This window comes from Leuresthes tenuis, unplaced genomic scaffold, assembly GCF_036924035.1.
Source record: "Leuresthes tenuis unplaced genomic scaffold, fLeuTen1.0.hap1 SCAF_1, whole genome shotgun sequence".
Taxonomy (NCBI): domain Eukaryota; kingdom Metazoa; phylum Chordata; class Actinopteri; order Atheriniformes; family Atherinopsidae; genus Leuresthes; species Leuresthes tenuis.
In genome coordinates this window covers 39,084,062-39,104,984 of record NW_027325355.1, presented here as the reverse complement: position 1 = coordinate 39,104,984, position 20,923 = coordinate 39,084,062, and the positions used below count along the sequence as shown (strand labels likewise).

Genomic DNA, 20,923 nt, shown 5'->3' with positions numbered 1-20,923 from the left:
GGAGACTCAACAGATGATGCAGACTTTACAGCCACTGATCCCTCATCTTCAGCTCCAGGCCCACCACAAGCTCCAGCACTGGACAATATTATTCACAAAAGAATTGTAGCTGAGTCTGAGATTGCGACATATGATTACCGGGAAGAAGACAAAACAAAACCAGTGGGTCAACCAGATTGCCTGCATGTAAGAAATATGCTTGGACTGGGCCACTGAGACTGCTATGAAATGATCAGTTTGCTCGTCCTTGTCGTAGACTTTGTACGGCCAGCGGATGTTGTTCTCTTGACATCTGTAAACTAAATTACAGTTTTTACTCATGGCCATATTGTTGGAGGTTTGGAAACCATTTTATTGACCCAACTTCATGTCGGGGAATTTGACATTTTTACTCTCTTGATCTTTAAAATATTACAAAAAAATCTCTCACTAAATGAGATTAAATGCAATTTGTTGGTTTTATTAGCTAAGCTATTCTTCATATATATGTTAAATATCCATCCATTTTCTATACCGACAGTCCGTTAATCAGGTTGGAGCCAATCCCAGCAGTCATCGGGCGAAAGGCGGGGTACACCCTGAACAGGTCCATCCATCACAGGGACCACATAGAGACAAACGAGACAAACAACCATGCACACTCACACTCACTCCTAAGGACAATTTAGAGTCATCAATTAACCTGACATGCATGATCGAACCTGGAACCCTCTTGCTGTGAGGTGACGGTGCGAACCACCACACCGTGCAGCCCCTATGTTAAATATATATATACATATTATACGAGTACATATAATGATTTAGGCTAATTGGATTAAATTGGATTATCATCGGAAATGTTATTTTCTTTGTTTAATTGATTATTTTATTTCAGCACATGAAAATATTTCGTCAGTAACATATATCTGTATATACAGCCCGGCAGCTTCTGCCTTGCAGCTCCTCCTCAGGTTGTGGCTGTTCAGTTTGGCGTCACTTCCAACAGTTTACTCTCCACAGCATCTCCTGGTATCACAGCAGTCTTTCCCCTCATCACAGGAAGAAAGATGCTGATCACAGGCATCGATGTTTTGACGTGCTTGTCCCTGTGGATGATTTTCCTCTATAGCACCGGTGTCTGCACCAGAAGACAGATCACTGACGCTGATGATGATGATGAGTCTTGGTCGGAAGGTGTTTCCAGGGCGAGGTCTGCGTCGCGGTGCCTCAGCTTGCACAGTGTGGAGGCGCTCTCCACACCTCCTCAGGTACGGACACCTCACAATCACCGGAACAGCTTCCAGTAGCACGGAAACTAACTTACTCAATCAGGAGTTTGAATTTTTAAACTAAACTTGTCCTGCTTTCCATAAAAGTATGTTTAAACACGAAGCGAAAATATTGGTTTCAATTTATTTGCGAAAAGAGTTTCAAGCCTCCTTTTTAAAAAAAGGTCAAAATAGCAGAATACAGGTCATCAGTAATTATGTTACAGTTACGGCGTGATGTCTGGTTTCTGTCAGCGTATGAAAAGCAGATATGATGTGATGGGAGCTTTTCAGGTGAGATCTGAATAATTTGATTATCATACTTGACTTTGAATAAAACTTACAGTAATATGTTTAAGGATTTGGAAAATAAAATTTGAGGTCTAAAGTCCCCTTTAAATATACAAAACAGCAGTATTATGGTGGGATTTAGGTGGGCTTCTCATGATTGGTTCATGAATAATAATAAGACAGTAATGTATGTTTATGTGAGGTACAAATACACCCACAGGCTCAAATTAAATCACGGTTCTCCAATGATCTGAAGTATATTATCACAAAATGAAAACACCTCTTTGAGTCCTTTCTTGTTAAGAAATAGGGGTATTTATCATGATAACAGGAGCAATAATATTAATACGTGGACTTGATAACTTTGGTGATAGTCAGCCAGATTCTGTAAAAAGCAGACAAAGAGCCTAGATAAAACTCACTGACAGCTTGTTAGACACATTAGATTGTTAATACAGAGTCCTCCACATCCACACTGTTACCAATAATAATTTCACCAAGCAATGGTCCAGTCCACAAAGCAGATGCATCAGACCAAATCATGCATCGGCTGCTGTGGTTCCGTCTTTGTGACTGCATGTATTCATCTTCAATAAACCAAAAAGCAAACCACTTTAACTCCTTCTGTATTTGGCATTAAGCTTACTAAAATGTACCTCACACACTGAAAATCATTCTTCAAAAATTCTTGAGCCAATATCCAGCATTTAAGACGGGGATGTCCAAAGTTGGTCTTCAGGGAGTGTGTCCTGCAGGTTTTAGATGTTTCCCTGCTTCAACACACCTGATTCAGATGAAATGGATCTCTTCAAAAGATTGTTAAGTTCTGCACAAGCCTGCTGATGATGCATTGATCTGAAACCTTGTGGTTTCTCTGTTCGTCCTTCCTTGATTTCTGTTTGAGTTTTAAATGTAGTTTGTTATTTCTGCCTTTGATTATATTATTAAAGCAACGATTACTGCCTCTGGCTGTCGTCTCCTCCTGCGACACACAGATCGTGGCTCTTTGATTGCTTTGTGGTTGGGGCATGGAACTGAGTTCAGCCAAATACTTACTTTATTGGTTCCATTTGAAAAATACCTAGCATTTTCTCAAAATACCCCGCCTCTCGCCTGATGACAGCTGGGATAGGCTCAAGCCCCCCCGCAATCCGACTGACAGATTAAGCAGGTATAGAAAATGGATGGATGAATTTTCTCAAAATAAGGCTAGAAAATTGTACAGAACAGCTACCATTTAGCTTCTAATGATGTTTTCGTTTGCAACACGATGATGCCGACGGTTGTCACTTTTGGTTGCCGTGATCAGTGATACTAACTGATACAAACTGATGTTAAACTGCCTGGTTGTAAAACTAGTTCTGTTGAGCCTGAGCTGTTTAAGATAACTTTACAATGAAAAGTAGTTTTTGGATTCAGTCACTGTTTCGTTGATGTTCTGCACAGTGCAAACTACTTAAGATAAACTGCTAGTTCACATTAGAATAGCGTCTTTGCTTGATTTAAAATGGATGATGTAATGATGTATTGCATTGAAATATCCTTCCTGCTGATTTTTGACCCCTCGGCGAGACACAAACGTGTTTGATACATGAACATGTCTCACTGAAACATATAACTTTTAAAGGCACACTTGATGTCAGAAAACAATGAAATACAGCTCAACAGGAACAAAAAGTTCTGTTTGGAGACTATTTTATGTTTTTCTGTGAGACTGAGCTGGATGGTAATAACTTCGTTTAGGCCTACACTAATTCACGTTTCAATAATTGTATTCAATTTGCACTAAATTAATTTTCTATCTGTTTCTATCAGAGTACAGATTCTGATTAGAAATTGTACTTTTGAGAGATTGTTATTGATGCAGCACAGTTCATGTAGTGGTGCATGCAGAATTTAACTGAATAAAATCCAGCTGGCTGGGAAGTTTTCAATTGCTGTGGCTACTCAAAAAGGGAGAAATTGTAGAGCAATGCTCTGCACTGAATGACTCACAAGTCTCCTGTATCTAACCAAAGTTTAACTACTGGCTTGCACAGGAGGCAGTCATATGTTGTTATAGTAATATGCTGATACATACAATTTTCCTAAAACCCAACGCATCTATTTTATTTATTCACAAGATGGCGATGCATACTCCAAAAGTGGTACCTGCCCTAACTGAAAGCTATGGAGCTGGAGCCCTCTCTGGGGTGAATGTGCTTCTGAATGCGTGAACACAGAGTGGGCTGGTCTAAAGAGCAGCAATATCTATTCATCATATAGTACATTTTAAGCATGCAATCATTGCCTTTTTATTTGAAATTGAATGTTGCAACTAAATTTAACATAAGTAATCTAAGATTAAGTAATCTTCTAGCTAATCTCTTTCAGGGTCTCATGGAGGCTTTGCTCTGATGGTGACTGAGTGGAAACTTCCCAAAGTCCCTTGTAATAGCCAAGGGAGGCCAGTGCTATTTTGTGGTGGTGCAATGGTTAATAGATGGAATATTTTCCACAACAACTAGCTAATGTTAAATCGTATCATTGTTAACCAGCTGACAAACAGATCACAGTTTTATGAGACTGACGGGTTGTGCGTCAGCACCACAGGGAACTGTATCTCTTCACTCTGTACACCTCAGACTTCCATTACAACTCAGAGTCCTCTCATCTCCAGAAACTCAAATTACTCAGCAGCTGTTGGGTGTATCAGTGATGGATGAGAGGCTGAGTTCAGGGAACTGATTGACCCCTCTGTGGCAACTAACACCTCATCTTGAGCACAAACAAAACCAGGAACCAGGAAAGACCAGGAATAACCCAAACACTGTTTCTATTCTGGGAGGAGGTACAGGTGGTGGTGGTTTCCTGTTTTATTATGGTAAAATTCTGTCATTTGGTTAATTTCTGTTGGATTTACTGCATTCTTCTATCATTCAACTTCCGTTGCTAATTGCCTCACCTGTTCTTAATCACTCCTTCAGTATATAGTCTCCTGTTTTTTTCGTTGTTCCTTTGCCAGATCATTGTTGATTTCTTCATTTTCCTGTGGTGACCCTGTCAGTCTTCTTAGCTAGTCTTCTTTGTTTCTCTTAGCTCTGTGGTTAGTTCAGTAACTGTTTTTAGTTTAGCTTATCCTGCCTCGGAAGCCCCCTTACTTGTTTTGATGAAGCGACTATCACCTCCGGTCTTCGTCTTCTTCCTCTGGTAGTCCTGCGTTTGGGTCCTAACACCTCCTTGAACACGGACCTTGATGAAAGGCTAACAAATTCCTGGGAGTTTCTTTTACAACAAACTGAACTGGAAATGCAATAATGAGGCTGTCTATGTGACAGGACAGAGTGTACTTCTTCAGGAAGCTTAGATCCATCAATGTCTTGCACATCTTCTACATGTCTGTGGTGGAGAGTTCAATCTGCTTTTCAGCATCTGTTGGGGCTGCAGCATCAGAACCAGAAACTCAAAGAAAATGAACAAACTGATAAAGAAGCTGGCTCTATGCTGGGGACTGCTCTGGGGCCCCAGGAGCTGATTTCACAAAGAAGAAAGCTTCACAAGTTGATGAACAAAAAAGGACTTCTGTCCCCCCTCTAATGATGAAATGACGTATGTTCAGTCAGAGTCTTCCTCAGCTGCTACAACAATGAACAATACAGGCAGCAGCAATAGCCATAAACAGCAATTACTCATAACAAATAATACTTTATTCAAAGTTTTTTTTTTCATTCAGCTGCAGGTGAGGTGGGCTGGGAATGTTCAAAACATCGAAAAGCACTCAAAGTTTCGCTTGTGGTATTTTGCTTTAGCACAAATGTATGTTGTAATACAGTAAATTTTTGCTCAGTGGTGTCACAACATCCCTACTGTCAGGTTATCAAAACTACCTGATCATCTAATACACTGTCTGCACAGCTCCACCGAAGCATGGACTAATGATTTGTGTGACTTAATTAGTCTTGACAAAGCTCAGTGAGTAGAGCAGCCCTGACTTCAATAACCCCCAACCACAGAGGACAAAGTTTAACTCAGCTCACCATTAGTTGCGCTCTATTTATTTATTGACAGATCATGTCAATGTTTGAAAGACCACACAGTCACAAGGTCTGACTGGTGCGGGTGGTTCTGTGAGGGTGTTACTGTATATTACAATCATTTCCAGTCATTTTAAGCGTTTATTTCTAATAGTGTTCAGAACAGTAGCTGTAAAATGATAACGTAGATTTACAGTGTATAAAACTGATATTGATGCTGAAATGTATATTTATTGTATTATAAACGACACATTAATTTTTTTTAAATTGATTAAAATACACAACCCTCACCAGGGGGTGATCAGTTGACAGCTCTGCCATCTCTACTCCTAAGTGTCCAAGACGTGCGGCCGCAGGTCTGATGACACGACTACAAAGTCAGTCATCTGGCATCTGGCATCTGGTGCCCTGGTATCAAGTATACTTCTGAGCCACCTTATGCTCGAACATGGTGTTTGCGATGGACAATCCATGGCTAGCACAGAAGTCCAAAAACAAGTCAGTTGTTTAGACTCCAAGCACATCTCAAAGACATAAAGAATTTTCTGCTCCTACATTAAAGGGGAACTACGATATTTTTAAACCTGGACCTTATTTCTGGCATGAAATACGTTCATCTAGTTACCGAGAACAGTTTGGTGAAAGTCGGTGTCCTTCGGAAGATATTTAGATAACTGGAGATCCATATAACGGAGTGAACGGGGCTTAGAGGATGCAGCCTCTAAATAAGGCATTATCTGTCTTTATTTCAATACTTTAAGAAGAATGAATGAATGAATGCTTACTATAGCTCTGTTAGCTCATAGCTGCTGTGTTGTTGTTATTGGCGGCTATCGGGGGGCTTATAGAGGGCTTTCTACACACCCGTCTACTGGGATGACGTCATCGACGCCTGCTTCTGCAGCACCTGGTGCAGTGAGGCTCAGCTTTAAAGTGAATATCTGGTCTGAGCTCCTTTATTCTCCAACACAGCCTGAACCCTCTGAGACAAGCTTTCTGTCATTTCTTTAAGGAGTCTTCAGGAATAGTTCTCCAGGCTTCTTGAAGGACATCCCAAAGCTCTTCTTTGGATGTGGGCTGCCTTTTGTTCCGTTCTCTGTCAGATGATCCCACACTGCTTCAATAATGTTGAGGTCCGGGCTCTGGGGAGGATTCATCCCTCCATAAGACCTGTTGCCACTGATTTTCAGTCCACTTCTTGTGTCATTTGGCATAGCTCAGCCTTTTCTCCCTGTTTCCCTTCCTTAAGAATGGCTTCTTGACAGCCACCCTTCCATGGAGACCATTTCTGATGAGGCTTGGGCCAACAGTAGATGGATCAGCTGAAGGTCCAGATGCATCTCTCAGGTCCTGTCAGGTCACAGCTGGATTTTTCCTCTTTCTTAAGGACATCACTTTCAGATCCTGTTCATCTGCTGGAGATAGTTTTTTAGGCCTGACACTTCTTCTTTTGTCCTCCACTTGTCCAGTTTCCTCAAATGTTTTAAGGACACACTGCACACCATGCTGAGATATGCCAAGTTTTCAGCTAATAGCTCTTTGGGAATCACCTTGTTGCTGCAGAAATCCTATTTTCTGTCTGTCAAACTGTGTTTTCTTTGCTGTTTTTCATAGATGCAACTAAAGAAATGGGAACAAATGATGTGTCTTTGTGACAGGCTGCTGGTAACAAAGTGCCTAAAGATCCAGTTTAAAATGGCTTCTTTGCTACAGTTGTCTGTTCTGTGTCGACACAACACTGGTTCATCCCTTGAGTTAGGAGCCTTTTTTTTGCCTGAATGGTTCATAGCTCAGAGTTAAGTGGCTGAACAAAGAAAAAACACTGAAAATGCTCAGGAACAAGGACTGAAGATGAGGGGAAAAAGCAGCTAAAGATCAGTGTCTGCTGAACTAATCCTCAATTGAAGATCCCTTTGCAAGAAAGTCAGGCTTCTTAGAAAGAAAATATAAAGAAATAAGAAGAGGCTTAATGTCATACTTTATCAAAATGTAACTCAAAAGGCAGAATTATCTACAGTCATGAAAAGAACAGCAAACACACCTTAAATTCTAACAACACAACATATTTCATCATGTTATTTAACAAAAGCTAAGCCAATATGCAGAAGCAGTGCATTCAAAAAGCCCACCCTGACAGATTTAATAGCAATGAAGAGGGTTAGTAGCAGAGGGTTCTGCTACTCACATGAATTTGAGTAATTGATCATAAAGTGTGAACAAAAAAAGAGAGACATCAGCAATGATCTTAGAGAAGCAACTGTTGCTGTCCATCAATCTGGGAAGGGTTATAAGGCCATTTCCAAACTATCTGGAGTCCATCATTCTACAGAGAGAAAGATTATTCACAAGTGGAAAACATTCAGGACAGCTGTCAATCTTCCCAGGAGTGGACGTCCCAGCAAGTTCACCCCAAGGTGAAAAAGCCCAGAGCTACATCTCAGACTCTACAGGCCTCAGTTAGCATGTTAAAGGTTAAAGGTCATGACAGCACAGTTAGAAAAAGACTGAACAAGGATGGCTTGTTTGGAAGGGCTGCAGGAGAAAGCCTCTTCTCTCTAAAAAGAACATGGCAGCACAGCTTAGGTTTGCAAAGCTGCATCTGAACAAAGCTCAAGACTTCTGGAACAATGTCCTTTGGACAGACCAGAGCAAAGTGGAGATGTTTGGTCATAATGCACAGCAGCACGTTTGGAGGAAACCAAACACAGCATATCAGCACAAACCAGCTGTCAAGCACGGTGGTGGAGGGCTGATGATCTGGGCTGGTTCTGCAGCCACAGGACCTGGGCACCTTGCAGTCATTGAGTCCACCATGAACTCCTCTGGATACCAAAGTATTCTAGAGTCAAATGTGAGGCCATCTGTCCCACAGCTAAAGCTGGGCTGAAACTGGCTCATCAGCAGGACAATGATCCCAAACACAGCAGCAGATCTACAGCAGAATGTGGGAAAAAGAACAGAATCAAGGTGTTGCAATGGTCCAGTCAGAGTCCAGACCTCAGCCTGACTGAAATGCTGTGGTGGGACCTTAAGAGAGCTGTGCAGAAACCAATGCTGCAAACCTCAATGAGCTGAAGCAGCGCTGGAGAGAAGAGTGGCCGAGATTCCTCCAGAACCATGAGAGAGACTGATAACGTCCCACAGGAAACCATTACTGCAGCTCACTGCTGCTGAAGCTGCTTCTTCATTTCAATTCAATTCAGTTTGATTTATAGAGTGACAAATCACAACAAATGCCATCTGAAGGCACTTCAAAGATACAATCAAGTTCATTGTAATCCAATAAAATCAAATGGATCAAATTCCAAATTAGTCCAATTCATACAGGGAACCAACAGATTGCATTGAAGCTTCCAGATAGATAGATAGATCAGCAACAGCAAAGAAAAATAATTTAAAACAGAAAAATAAAATAAAATAAAAGTGAAAATGTTTAATTAAAAGTAAAAAATTTAAAATGAAATGAACTTCAAAGTTCAAAATCAGACTTTCAGTTTCAAATGAACAGACACTGAGAGCCTGAAATGGTTCCAGACAGAAGTGACGTACACATTGTTCAGGCCCTATTCAGTGCGTACGCAGCGGTTCTAAATGAGTCACTTTGTGCCTGCTATGAGTTGATAAAAATGGGGGATCTTCACCTGGACCGGCTCTCTGACAGCTCCAACACATTCAGAGAACAGTGTGTGGAACTGGATGTGTTTCAGCTCAGAGATAAAGCCACCAGAGCAAACTTCAACAATCCTCTGAGCTCCACATGACTTGATATCAGACTGACTGACAGAGCACACAGATCCCTGCCTCTGGAGTTTGTGATGTCAGTGATCACTGCTCCATCACCTGTGTCAGAGACACTAAAATCTCTAATGATCAGCACAGGAAATGAGAAGCATTTGAATGTTTTGTATGAGGAGGAGCAGTTTCTCTGCATCACTCTGAGACGGGATGTTCCTGATTTTAGAAATATTACGAAGGTGAAAGAAGGCAGTCCTCGAAACCAGTTTTATATGTGCGTCACAGGACAGATCCAGGTCAGAAATAACTCCAAGGTTCCTCACAAGGTTCCTCACAAGGTTCCTCACAAGGTTCCTCACAAGGTTCCTCACAAGGTTCCTCAATGTAGGACTAGAAGTCAAGGAAATACCATCTAGAGTAACTATATAACTCAACAGTTTCTCCCTGAAGCGCTCAGGTCCAAACATAACGACTTCAGTTTGTCTGAATGTAGAAGCAGGAAGTTTAGAATCCGCTGACTCATGTGGTTTACTTTTTACACACACTACTTTTGCATTCTGTCTTAGTTTCTGTGATATACATGACTTGGTGTATTATGAGGTCATACTTATTTAATTCTAAGACCTGGTGGGGTCCAGATGTGGCTTTTTCAAAGTCCTTCTACACAAAACCTTGGAACAGACAGAAAATGTATCTTCTTTTTCACGACTGTACCAGCACACCTACCCATTCACTTTGACTGGGGAGACGTGTCCAAACCTTTCACTGCGACACATTATCACTGGAGTCTGCATAAATGGTTTTCCATTTCTCAAACATTAGGAGTCTTTTCATGTTGTTGAAATGGGATGTCATATTGTTAGAGTGAAGAGAAATACAGCGCATGTAGAGTGATGATGTGCAATGACAGAAAAACAGAATGCATAGAAATGATACGTGACATAACTTGGCATGTTATCAAAATATAATTTCATTATACCAGGCTGTTTACTCGGGAAGATTCACCTCACAGGATCCAACTGACTTGGTCATGAGAACCACAAACAGATCATATTAAGACATGTTTTTGTCTTTATTGAATCCCTTGATGATCTGAACAAAGTAGCTAAACTTGGAATAATTTGGAATTATTTTACCGGACTTTCGGTCATAGACATGTTATCTATAGTTGAAGCTCACTACCAGAGTTCAGATATCAACAATGAACAAGTTTAAGCATCAGTATTTTTCCTGTGACAGTGATAAATACGTCTGCCCTTTGACTGTCACACGACTGGACCAGCAAACCCAGATCATTTGATCATTATTAATGGCCACAAGCTTTCAGTTTTCACATTAAATTGTCATCGAACAGAAATGCAAAATGTAAACTGTGTGTTATGGCGTCATTACAGACTGTAATTATCCTGCTGCTCCCTCTGAGCTGTCACAGCACTAAGCTATAATTAGAGCATTTAATTATATTCCTCTGTATTTTATTCATTTAGACCTACTTTCATGTTTTGCCGTCTCTTTTCTCCTCTTCAGAGTGATGGATCCTTGGACTGGTGTCAGAATTATAAACAGTGCTCAAAGGTAAGTAACCTGTGATTTATTTTCTCAGCAGCAATTCTACTTATTTTATTACTTAAATGGAGCAAAGCAATATTCCAGTGGTACATAGCAAGTTAAAGATGCAACACTTTTATTGAGACATACAGACAGGCTCTGGTCTAAACAGCTTTTGGTTTAAGCACAGTGGCCCATGTCTGACCCCAAATGAAACAGCTCTACTGACAGCCAGTGATGGGAATAATGGCGTTAAAATAAAAGGTGTTACTAACAACGTTATTTTTTTCAGTAACGGGTAAGCTGACTAATTACTATTTGCCGTTACGACAATTAAATGGGGCTCGTTATAAACTAAAGCTGCTCATTGAAGCTCTCATCATCCGACTTGACTCTCCGCCACAGGAGCTGAAAAGCTGTTTATTTTTTCTTTGCTGAGGGAGGAGAAAGGGGCGAGACAACCGCATAAGTGATGATGATTGGCTAAGGTAGAGTAAGCTTTCATGGTAAGCCAATCAGAGGCAATGTTCAGTTTACACACCAGCCCCACACACCTAAACTAGCAGAGGTAAGCTGCAGCAATGGCGAATCTGGAGGGAAAGTTGGCGTTTTCAAAGTGGTACAGACACTACTTTATTCTCCTTATGTAAAAGACAAGAACGCACATGTGAGGTGTACATTATGTCCAGGAACGAAGTCTTTGTCCACATCCGTTGTGAGCAAGTTTAATCCAATGAAGCATCTCTCAACGGCACATACTTCTTGACAGTGACAGTGTGGATGGCAGGCCAAGTCTGGCTAACGTGAGCTCCGCTAACAAAGAAGGACACGGACTCCAGCTTCAAACTTGAGTGAATGGAATGATAGGCAGGTATGTTGTTGAGAACATGCTCCGTTATCAACAGTAACTCCTTCAGAGCCCTCATTGGCTTGTGAAACCTGCTTAGAAAAAAATCCAAATTCTTAGACACATTTAAACTAAGAAAAGACGAGTAACACAATAGTGACTTTCCCTGGTATCTAGCTAATTTTATAGTGTAGTAATTCAGTTACTTTTGGGAGAAGTAACTATAACTGATTACTTTTTAAAAGTAACGTGCCCTACACTGCTGACAGCACTCGGTTAGGAGAGGTAGAAACTGAGCGACTGTTCAACGCCGCCCTTCCAGATCAGGCAAGTGTAACTCTGATTATATTTATAGCACTCAGAAATATCGGGTTCCTTGAATGCATCGTAGCATCGTCTAATAATATAAATTTCGGGCTTGTCCTGAACATATCACCTGCAGCTCTCGTGAGAGCAAAGGTGTGGGACAGAGGAAAGACCGGGAGAAAAAGGAGAAGGCAGGAGAGACTCCATGCTGCCGTGAAGCACGCTGCTTCCTAATTAGCAGAGGAAAAGAGAGTTTTCCGTAGGCATTTGGAAAGAGCTGCTGTTAGTGGTGAACCAGAACCCAGTACCTACCTGAAGGAGTCGGAGTGGGCTGTAAGAGAGCCTTTGTCGGAGTTCTCTCCAAACTTTTCGAACTATTCTGGTGAGTTAGCTTAGCTCAATTAGCGTTATAGTTGCGGTTCAATGCGTTGGAAAATAAATAACCAGTCAGAATAGTAGGTGAATGTTGTTCAATGATGCTTGAGACATGTTTGTATTGAGTATTGTGATGATGTGATTAATGTTTAGCACTTATCTTCCTTTCCGGCCTGCTAATTCAGTCCACGGCCGCCAAAGTGGCTTTGCACAGTGCATATACAGTAGCGTTGCTGTAACTGCGAGTGATGCAGAGTAATGCCATTCAATGTATGTGTTACAAAATGCTGTGTATTTTTCATGTTGAAGCTTATAATTCATGTATGGGTTAACTAGTTAAAATGCCATTTTATTTATTTGTTTTAAAACAAGGACATTAGAGGAAAAGACATTTAACCCTTTAGGCGCCAGAGGTTTTTTTCTAAAATCCTTGATTTTGACAAATAAATTTCAAAAGGCTATATCTTAAAACTGATAGGAGATAGAGACTTTCTGTAAATTAGAGAAATGTTGAGGATGACCCAAAGTTTATGTAGGAAGCAAATTGACACACCTAATTTGCATATTATGACGTCATGGCGTGGCGGCCATCTTGGATTATAGAATTTTTATGAAATTTTCATGATGAAATGCAGCCTTTTTCTCCAAATATGCCCCAATGAATGTCTGTGCTATATTCAATATTCAATGCACTAGACAATGCAAAATGTTCAGGGAAATAGCAAAGAGTAAACCAACACTGTAAATTATTTCTAGTAAATGGCCGAAAAAATGCACATGAGCGATAACCTCATGTTTGCCTGCAAAGGTCAAAATAGGCCTATGCCTATCCATCCAGGTGACACTGTTTGTAGTTTTTTATGGTGTGATACCTTTCATTGCATGGTACCACACAAAGACCCACCCCACACTGCCTACACCTGTATTTTGTCTGACGGCGCCCTTAGGGCGGGTTCGATCAGAACATACGACACAATCTGGGTGGTCATCAGCCTTATACAGAAAGTGACGTTCTGTGGGTCTCTGTGGCATTTGTCCCGATGACTTCTTCCTCCCTTTATGGCTCTCTTTCCTGGAGTAGCCTTCCAGTAAACCAGTTACCACGTCTTGCACAAAGACCTTCAGAGACTTGTGAGGAGCTGGAATACAGCTTCAGTAAATTATGTGAGCATTCACCATACTTATACTAAGAGTAGCATGGAAAATTCTGTTATACCACTTTCTTGATCTGTGGGGAAAGAGGTAGGTCTTCATTCTTTGATCTGCAGTGTCAACGCACCCCATGAATGAATTATAATCATCAACACACACAGGTGTATTTATTCATCTGTACCCACTGGTAGTGTGTTTTGTCCTGATGCGTTTTTACAATTTCACTGACAGTTACATCAGACCACTGGTGAAATCTTGAATGTGGCTTGATTTCATGGGAGGCTAAAAACTGATGGGCATAACGGTTTGTTTATACAGTCAATAAATTCCAGAAATCATCATTGAGGAAAAAGTGACAAAAAATCTAGGGCCGAATCGGCATTGGATAGTTCTCTGTCCCCCTGATATCCAACTGTTTCATCAAATGGCTTTATCTAATGTTGCTACCACACCTCATCAGTCAAATCCTCAAAGCCTGCATGTCCATAACCTGGCTTAGTGAGACGCATGTTGGCTGACTTGGCTCTGCACTGTGAGACAGCGCGTCTGCCTCTAAATGCGCTCCTGTCATGTCTCCAAGTGCGCCAACACGCGCTCCGGTCAGTGAACAGACAGCATGGCTGCGTCTGCATGACCTGCGCCACTACGTTTTCCCCCAGCTCTCCCACTGACACTTCGACCACGTCTGACATGTCCATCAGATTTGTCAAACTACTGGCTTTTGCGATCGCGGACACTTTGTGAAGGCACCGTGTCAGAAAGCACAGCGATCACATGGCGAGCTCGATAAAAACACAGAACACGCACATTACTCCCAGCCTCGTTCCCTCCAGTACGACCACGCCTGCTAACTCCTCGATGCAAACTTCGACCCCGTGAAACATTTTCCTCACCACCAACATTAGTGGGCAAAGGATCTGAAGTTGGTGTTTGGTGCAGGGAAACACTTTGTCCGACTGCTGGTGAGGCAGGGACGCGGGGCGGGAACGCGTCGCCACTAGCGGGACTAGCTAACAGCTGACCGTCATCTTCTGAAGGTAGATTTTCCCTTTCAGAATAAGGATTATCGAATAGAATATCCAGCGCTTCTTTGCAGGTAAACTTTTTAGTGGACATTGTGCGATTATTGGAAATAAATACTCGCTAATGCTGCCTATATCGCTCTGCTGCTGTCGCTCAATGACTACTCGCTCGGTGAAGAACTCGTACTGATTCAACTTGCTGTAGCTCAAAAAAATTACATTGAAGGATGACGTTTTTTGCGTCAAAGGTGAAGTTTGACATGACTGCCAACCAGAAGTGGAGAGTAGGAACAAAATATGACGTTATTTTTGCCACAATGGGCCGTTTTATTCAAGGCGCCATCTTGTCGACTTAAGTCGACCATGGCGCTTGGAGGGTTAAGAAGTGTGAAAGTCTAACGGTTCTGCATACTTGTGTGCAGACTGTTTTTTTTTTTTTCTTTTTTTTTTTTTTTTTTGAGGGACAATTCTGTCTGTGCCAGTTGAGGAACTGCCCCATCGTGGTCCAGGACGCCATTGCTGTTGTGGATGTTTGCTGTACCAGGAGGGCGGTAGGAACAAAAAGAACGAAAGGAAGTTCACCTGAGAGCCACCCTTTTAATTATATTGCTACTTTTCTCCACCTGAGACTCGGGTTGTTTTTTGTTCTTTGGCCCAAGATGCACAAGATAAACTGACTAAAATTGACGTCTTAAGGAACTGAAGGTTGTCAACCAGTAAATGGTGAAGTGGTACCACAATTTCTTTTCCTTTTCTTAATTTCTTTTGGGTTATTGAAATATTTCATTGTTTGTTTTGCATCCATTTTGGTTGTTTAAATTATTTTTGTGATATGTTTGAGTTCTCTATTTTACTTTAAAGGTATTCCTACTGAACTGAACAAGATTGTTTATATAAAGCTGTTTGTTTCTGTTTCATAAATCTGTGGTCCTGTGTGTTGTGTGGATTGGATTGGTCATTCATTCTTACAAAGCCTGCTGCTGCCAATCTCCTCCCCAAACCTAGTAGATCTGGGTAACCTTGTGAAGAATCTGAACTGGAAGATTGTAAGTCTAAGATTTTTGGTACAAGACTCACCTTTGTAGATATTATTTTGGGGTCAGTACAGATCTCTTTGTGAGATAGAAGACACACGAGCAGGTTACATAAAAAGTGGCGAGCTAGCCAGGAGATTGGTCAATAGTAGCTTTCTGATCTTCCATCCCACAATACACACGTTGAAATTTAGACATTCATTCCACTGAGTCAGATATGGATATTTGCAACCGTTTTGAGGTTAATGGTCAGAACTCCCTATATGTAACAGGTATAGGGTCAGATTACACAGATGAAGAAATTAGTACTGTGTTCAAAATTAATGGAGACATTTCTAAAATAGTCAGGATCCCTGACGAATCAGGACAACCAGAGGGTAGAGCCCTGATCCAGTATGCATCTGACAGGTCTATGTCTCGGATCGACCCCATTACCTTGGGTACCGTACCAAGTCCAAAGGACCCTGCTATGTTGTGGTTTGCGAGGACCATTAGAGATGTTTGTCAGGAAGAGATGGGGAGGGAGATAGCTCGCAGATATTTGGATGAGCTTGAGTCTGTTGCAGGTAGTGGCAGGGCAGGTTTCTTGAGTGTGCTTTAGGAAGAGCTGCAGGGAAACCAGGGCGCATCACACAACATACACAGTAGTGCTACACAGCCCCATGCAACTCAAAATGATAATGCACCTAATGATCAAAATGAGCCTGCCAAGCCCACACGTGTTCATAGTGCATCTGTTAGTTTACCAACGAGCCCAGTCCACGTCAGTGAGGATGTTTATAACCCCCCCCCCAGATCCAGAAAGTGATTGTGGAGCATGTCATCCGAAGTGAGTCCACCACTTCATCATCCCCACAAATAAGAATGCCACGGCCAAATGGCGAGGTGGACTATGAAACATGGCACACCCAAGTTGATCTTCTCCTTAACGATCCTTCCTTGAATGACGCTCACAAGATGAGAAGGATTCTTGGGAACTTGCTGAGTCCAGCAGCTAATGTTGTGAAGCCTCTTGGCATCTCTTCACCACCGATAGTCTATGTCACTCAACTTGATTCTGCTTTTGGTGTTGTGGAGGATGGAGATGAGTTATTTGCTGCATTTCTTAGTTCTAACCAAAATAATGGAGAGAAGCCATCAGCATACTTGACCAGGCTCCATAGCCTCCTCACAAGGGCAATTTCTAGAGGGGGAGTCTCAGCTGAAAATTCCAGTGATCACTTGCTCAGACAATTCTGTAGGGGCTGTTGGGATCAGAGCATCATCATAGGCTTACAGTTAGAGTGCAAAAAGAGCAATCCGCCAACATTCCCCAAGTTCCTCCTCATGTTGAGAACTGAGGAAGACTGTCGTTCAGCGAAGCTAGATAGGATGAAAAAACATTTAGGTGCTTCGAAAGCTAATATGTACGCCCACCATGTTTTTGATATATCCTCCTATGACTGTGAGCCTGTCCCATTGCCTAACCCGAAACAAAATGAGGCATCAAAGCTTGAAAAGAAAGTGAATGAGCTTACTAAACAGCTGGTAAAGCTAAGCAAAAAGCCAGCAAGCCTCGCTCATGATAGTAACCCTCCCCCAGTAGCAAAACTAAAGCAAGATGAAACCTCTAACATTGAAAACAAGCTAGCTGAATTGACAAACCAAGTTTTAAAAAAAAAACTAACACAAAATCAGAAAGATAGTGAGGGTACTCAAAAGAAAGACTGCCTTGCAATCAGTAGTAATAACATGAGGAGACCCTTTAAGGTGCCTGGAATGCCGAGGCCTTGGTTTTGTTTTAAGTGTGGGGAAGACAACCACATTGCTGCTCATTGCTCAAATGAACCCAACCCCACACTGGTTCGCAAGAAGAATGCTGAGCTTAGGGAGAGGCAGGATAAGTTTCTTGCTCAGCAGGCTGCTTCCCCATTTGCTTTAAACTAGTAGCAGCTCCTGCGGTGGGACATCCAGGAGCTGTAGTTGACGATAACCCCTGTCCCAACAGATCAGTTAATGGTACTGAAACACAAAAGAAAGTTGTAGCACATACAATGACTGAAACCTACCATAGCACAGAGCGATCTATACCTCCAGGACTTATAGGTCCTCGTTGTGCAGCTTCCGTCTTCCTTGAGGGTGTACAGTGTGACTCCATCATGGCTCACAAGTTACAACAGTGTCCGAGTGTTTCCATAAAAATCATCTATCTGCCCACCAATCGGAAGGTCGGTGGTTCGACTCTGGCTTCCCCAGGATATGTCGAAGCGTCCTTGGGCAAGACACTGAACCCCACGTTGCTCCCCCAGTGTATCATTGGGGGTATGAATGTGTGTGAATGCTTAGAAAGCACGTAGTTATATCCTAAGACGTGCTGTATGAATGTGTGTGAGTGGGGTGAATGCGGCATGTAGTGAAGCGCTTTGAGTGGTCAGCTAGACTAGAAAAGCGCTATACAAGTACAAGTACAAGTCCATTTACCATTTACCATTTACTTACCTGTACATCCAATTCATGCCCTTCTTGAAATCGAGGGAGCTGGTGGACAGCAGGTCCCCTATCTTGGCTACATAGAAGCTCATGTCACTTTTCCGCGGTCCGCTCTGGGCAGGGAGGAGGAGCTGGTTGCGTTAGCCCTTGTGGTGCCAGAGTGTAAGTTCAACAGCAGCACCCCTCTGTTGATTGGCACTAATGTGTTATTACGACTCTATGAACAAGTACTTGAACGAGAGGGTCCAGAGTTTATTTGCAAACTCTTTTCTAGGAACTTTGCAGTGATCTTCCAGCATATTGCCCAGATCCATGACCTTAACAACTATGCATATCATGTCAGGTTACATGGTGGAAATCCCATCACCATCCCTGCAAAACAAAAGTGCTGCGTCACAGGTGATGTTAGGCTGAAAAAGAACAGTCAAACTACATTTGTGCTTGAACCCAACGAACGTCACAGGTTGCCAGGTGGCGTGTTTCTTGAAGCTGCGCTGATGGACATTCCCTTTAAATCTAGCAGCAAAGTCCCTGTCGTCCTGCGTAATCTTAGTGACCACGATGTTACGCTGCAGCCGAAATGCATCATTGCTCAAATGTGTGCAGCTCAGCAGGTCACACTACTTGGACCAGAGAAAGGGGACTCTCGTCACAACAAACCTGACAATGACAACCTGAAGTTCAATCTTGATGATTCACCAATACCTGAACAATGGAAAGATCGTATCATCGCCATGCTTAGATCCATTCCAGAAGTCTTTGCCGTGGATGACCTGTCATATGGTCACACCACTACAGTGAAACATCACATCAGGCTACATGATGAGACTCCTTTTAAGGAGAGGCCAAGGCCTATTCATCCCAGCGACAGGGAGGCAGTCAAGCAACATCTTAAAGAATTGCTTGACGCGGAAATCATTAAAGAGTCACAGAGCCCTTTTGCTTCACCAGTGGTCTTGGTCCGAAAAAAGAATGGCTCTATCAGGCTATGCATAGACTACAGGAAGCTAAATGCTCGAACCATCAGAGACGCATATGCTCTTCCGAACATTGAGGAGACCTTTGCTGCTCTTAGTGGTGCTAAGTGGTTCTCCGTCATGGACCTTAAATCTGGTGGAGATGGCTGAAGAAGATAAGCCTAAAACCACTTTCACGTGCCCGCTAGGCTTCTTTAAATTCAGTCGCATACCACAGAGTGTCACTAACGCGCCGAGCACCTTTCAGCGTCTTATGGAGAGGTGTGTCGGTGACTTGCACCTCAATGAGGTATTGGTATCTCTGGACGACTTAATTGTCTTTTCAGACACATTGGAAGAACACGAAGCACGGCTCATGAAGGTGCTGAACCCTCTTAAAGATTATGGTCTAAAGCTTTCTCCGGAGAAACATCAGTCAAGTATCTTGGTCATGTCGTTGATGCACGGGGAGTTCATACTGACCCTGACAAGACATCCGCCTTGAGAGATTGGCCTCGTCCTTCAAACAGGAAAGAGCTCAAATGTTTTTTAGGCTTCGCTGGGTATTATCGGCGGTTCGTCAAAGGATATTCCCAGATAGCCAAACCTCTTAATAGCCTGACAGCAGGCTACCATCCACCGAAGAAGAGAGGGAAAGTGTACAAGAGGGAGCGCTTCACGCCTCTTGTGAGCCCTAATGCGCCGCTGGGTGAGGAGTGGACCTCGGAGTGTGAGAGTGCCTTCAGAATTCTGATCGAGAAATTGACGTCTGCACCCATCCTTGCCTTTGCTAATCCACAACTGCCTTATGTCGTACATACTGACGCTTGTCGTGACGGGTTGGGGGCAGCGCTCTATCAAGAGCAGGAGGGGAAGCTCAGAGTTGTCGCGTACGCCAGTCGAGGTCTTTCCAAGAGCGAGAGAAACTATCCCACGCACAAACTCGAATTTTTGGCCTTAAAATGGGCTGTTTGTGCGAAGTTCAGTGATTACCTTTTATGGATCAAGTTTCACTGCACTTACTGACAACAACCCCCTCACATAGGTTTTGACGTCTGCAAAATTAGATGCTGCTGGACATCGCTGGTTAGCCGCTCTTTCTACTTACCAGTTTACCATAAAGTACAGAGCAGGGCAGGCCAACCGCGATGCAGACGGGTTATCCCGGCGGCCTCAAGGTCCGCCTCTTGAGGATGAAGCTTTCACTAAAGAAAGGGAGAGAATAGAGGACATGAAAAAACGGTTCATGGAAGCAAGAGATGACATAGATCATGAAGTGTTCTCTGCATTATGTCAACGTCATCTTATGATGTTTAAAGATGAACATCACCCTCATTCAGAGCAACCTATCCTTGCGGAGTCTCTTGTTGTCGACCCTTCTGTAGTGCCTGATGTTTTCGGTGAGGACACTTTACCATCCATGATTAACTCTGACTGGTGTAACGCTCAAAATAATGATCCATCTCTCTCACGTGTCATCACCTTTGTGAGGAGAGCTGTAAAACCCAGTTTCAAAGAGACAAACTTTGAACATCCCGATGTCAAACTTCTGGTGTTGCTGGTGACTTCAGGCAATAGATGCTCCCAATAACAGAAGAACATTTCCATAATATGTCATCTTTGATGTAATGCCGCCACTTTTAACAGTTAATAAAACTACAACCCGCTCCAAAAACATTAAGATGCTGTATGAATATATGGTAGCATGACTGGGTATAATAGAGCTTCTCAGGGTGGGGAGGTGTTCATTACTCTCTGAATGACTGTGTGGGAGATGAGTGAGAGGATTTCATTGTCTGCATTAGTAATATCCTGACAGGATTAATAAATCCAGAGCATCTCTGTGCACAAGGGACAATGCTGAAGACCAGTTCTGAATGCCGCTGATCTCTTTGCCCTCAGGCAGAACTGCACTGAAGAAGATGATG

At 42.5% G+C, this 20,923-nt stretch overlaps 1 protein-coding gene across 1 annotated transcript in view; it reads left to right on the top strand.

Annotated features, from left to right (window-relative positions):
• Positions 1-1,046: 1,046 nt before the first annotated feature.
• The window catches only part of anos1a (anosmin 1a), a 74,304-nt gene continuing 54,427 nt past the window's right edge, over positions 1,047-20,923 (top strand). Inside the window, 2 exon segments of the mRNA XM_072379409.1 lie at positions 1,047-1,247; positions 10,814-10,861. Coding sequence (XP_072235510.1) covers positions 1,047-1,247; positions 10,814-10,861 — 249 coding nt within the window.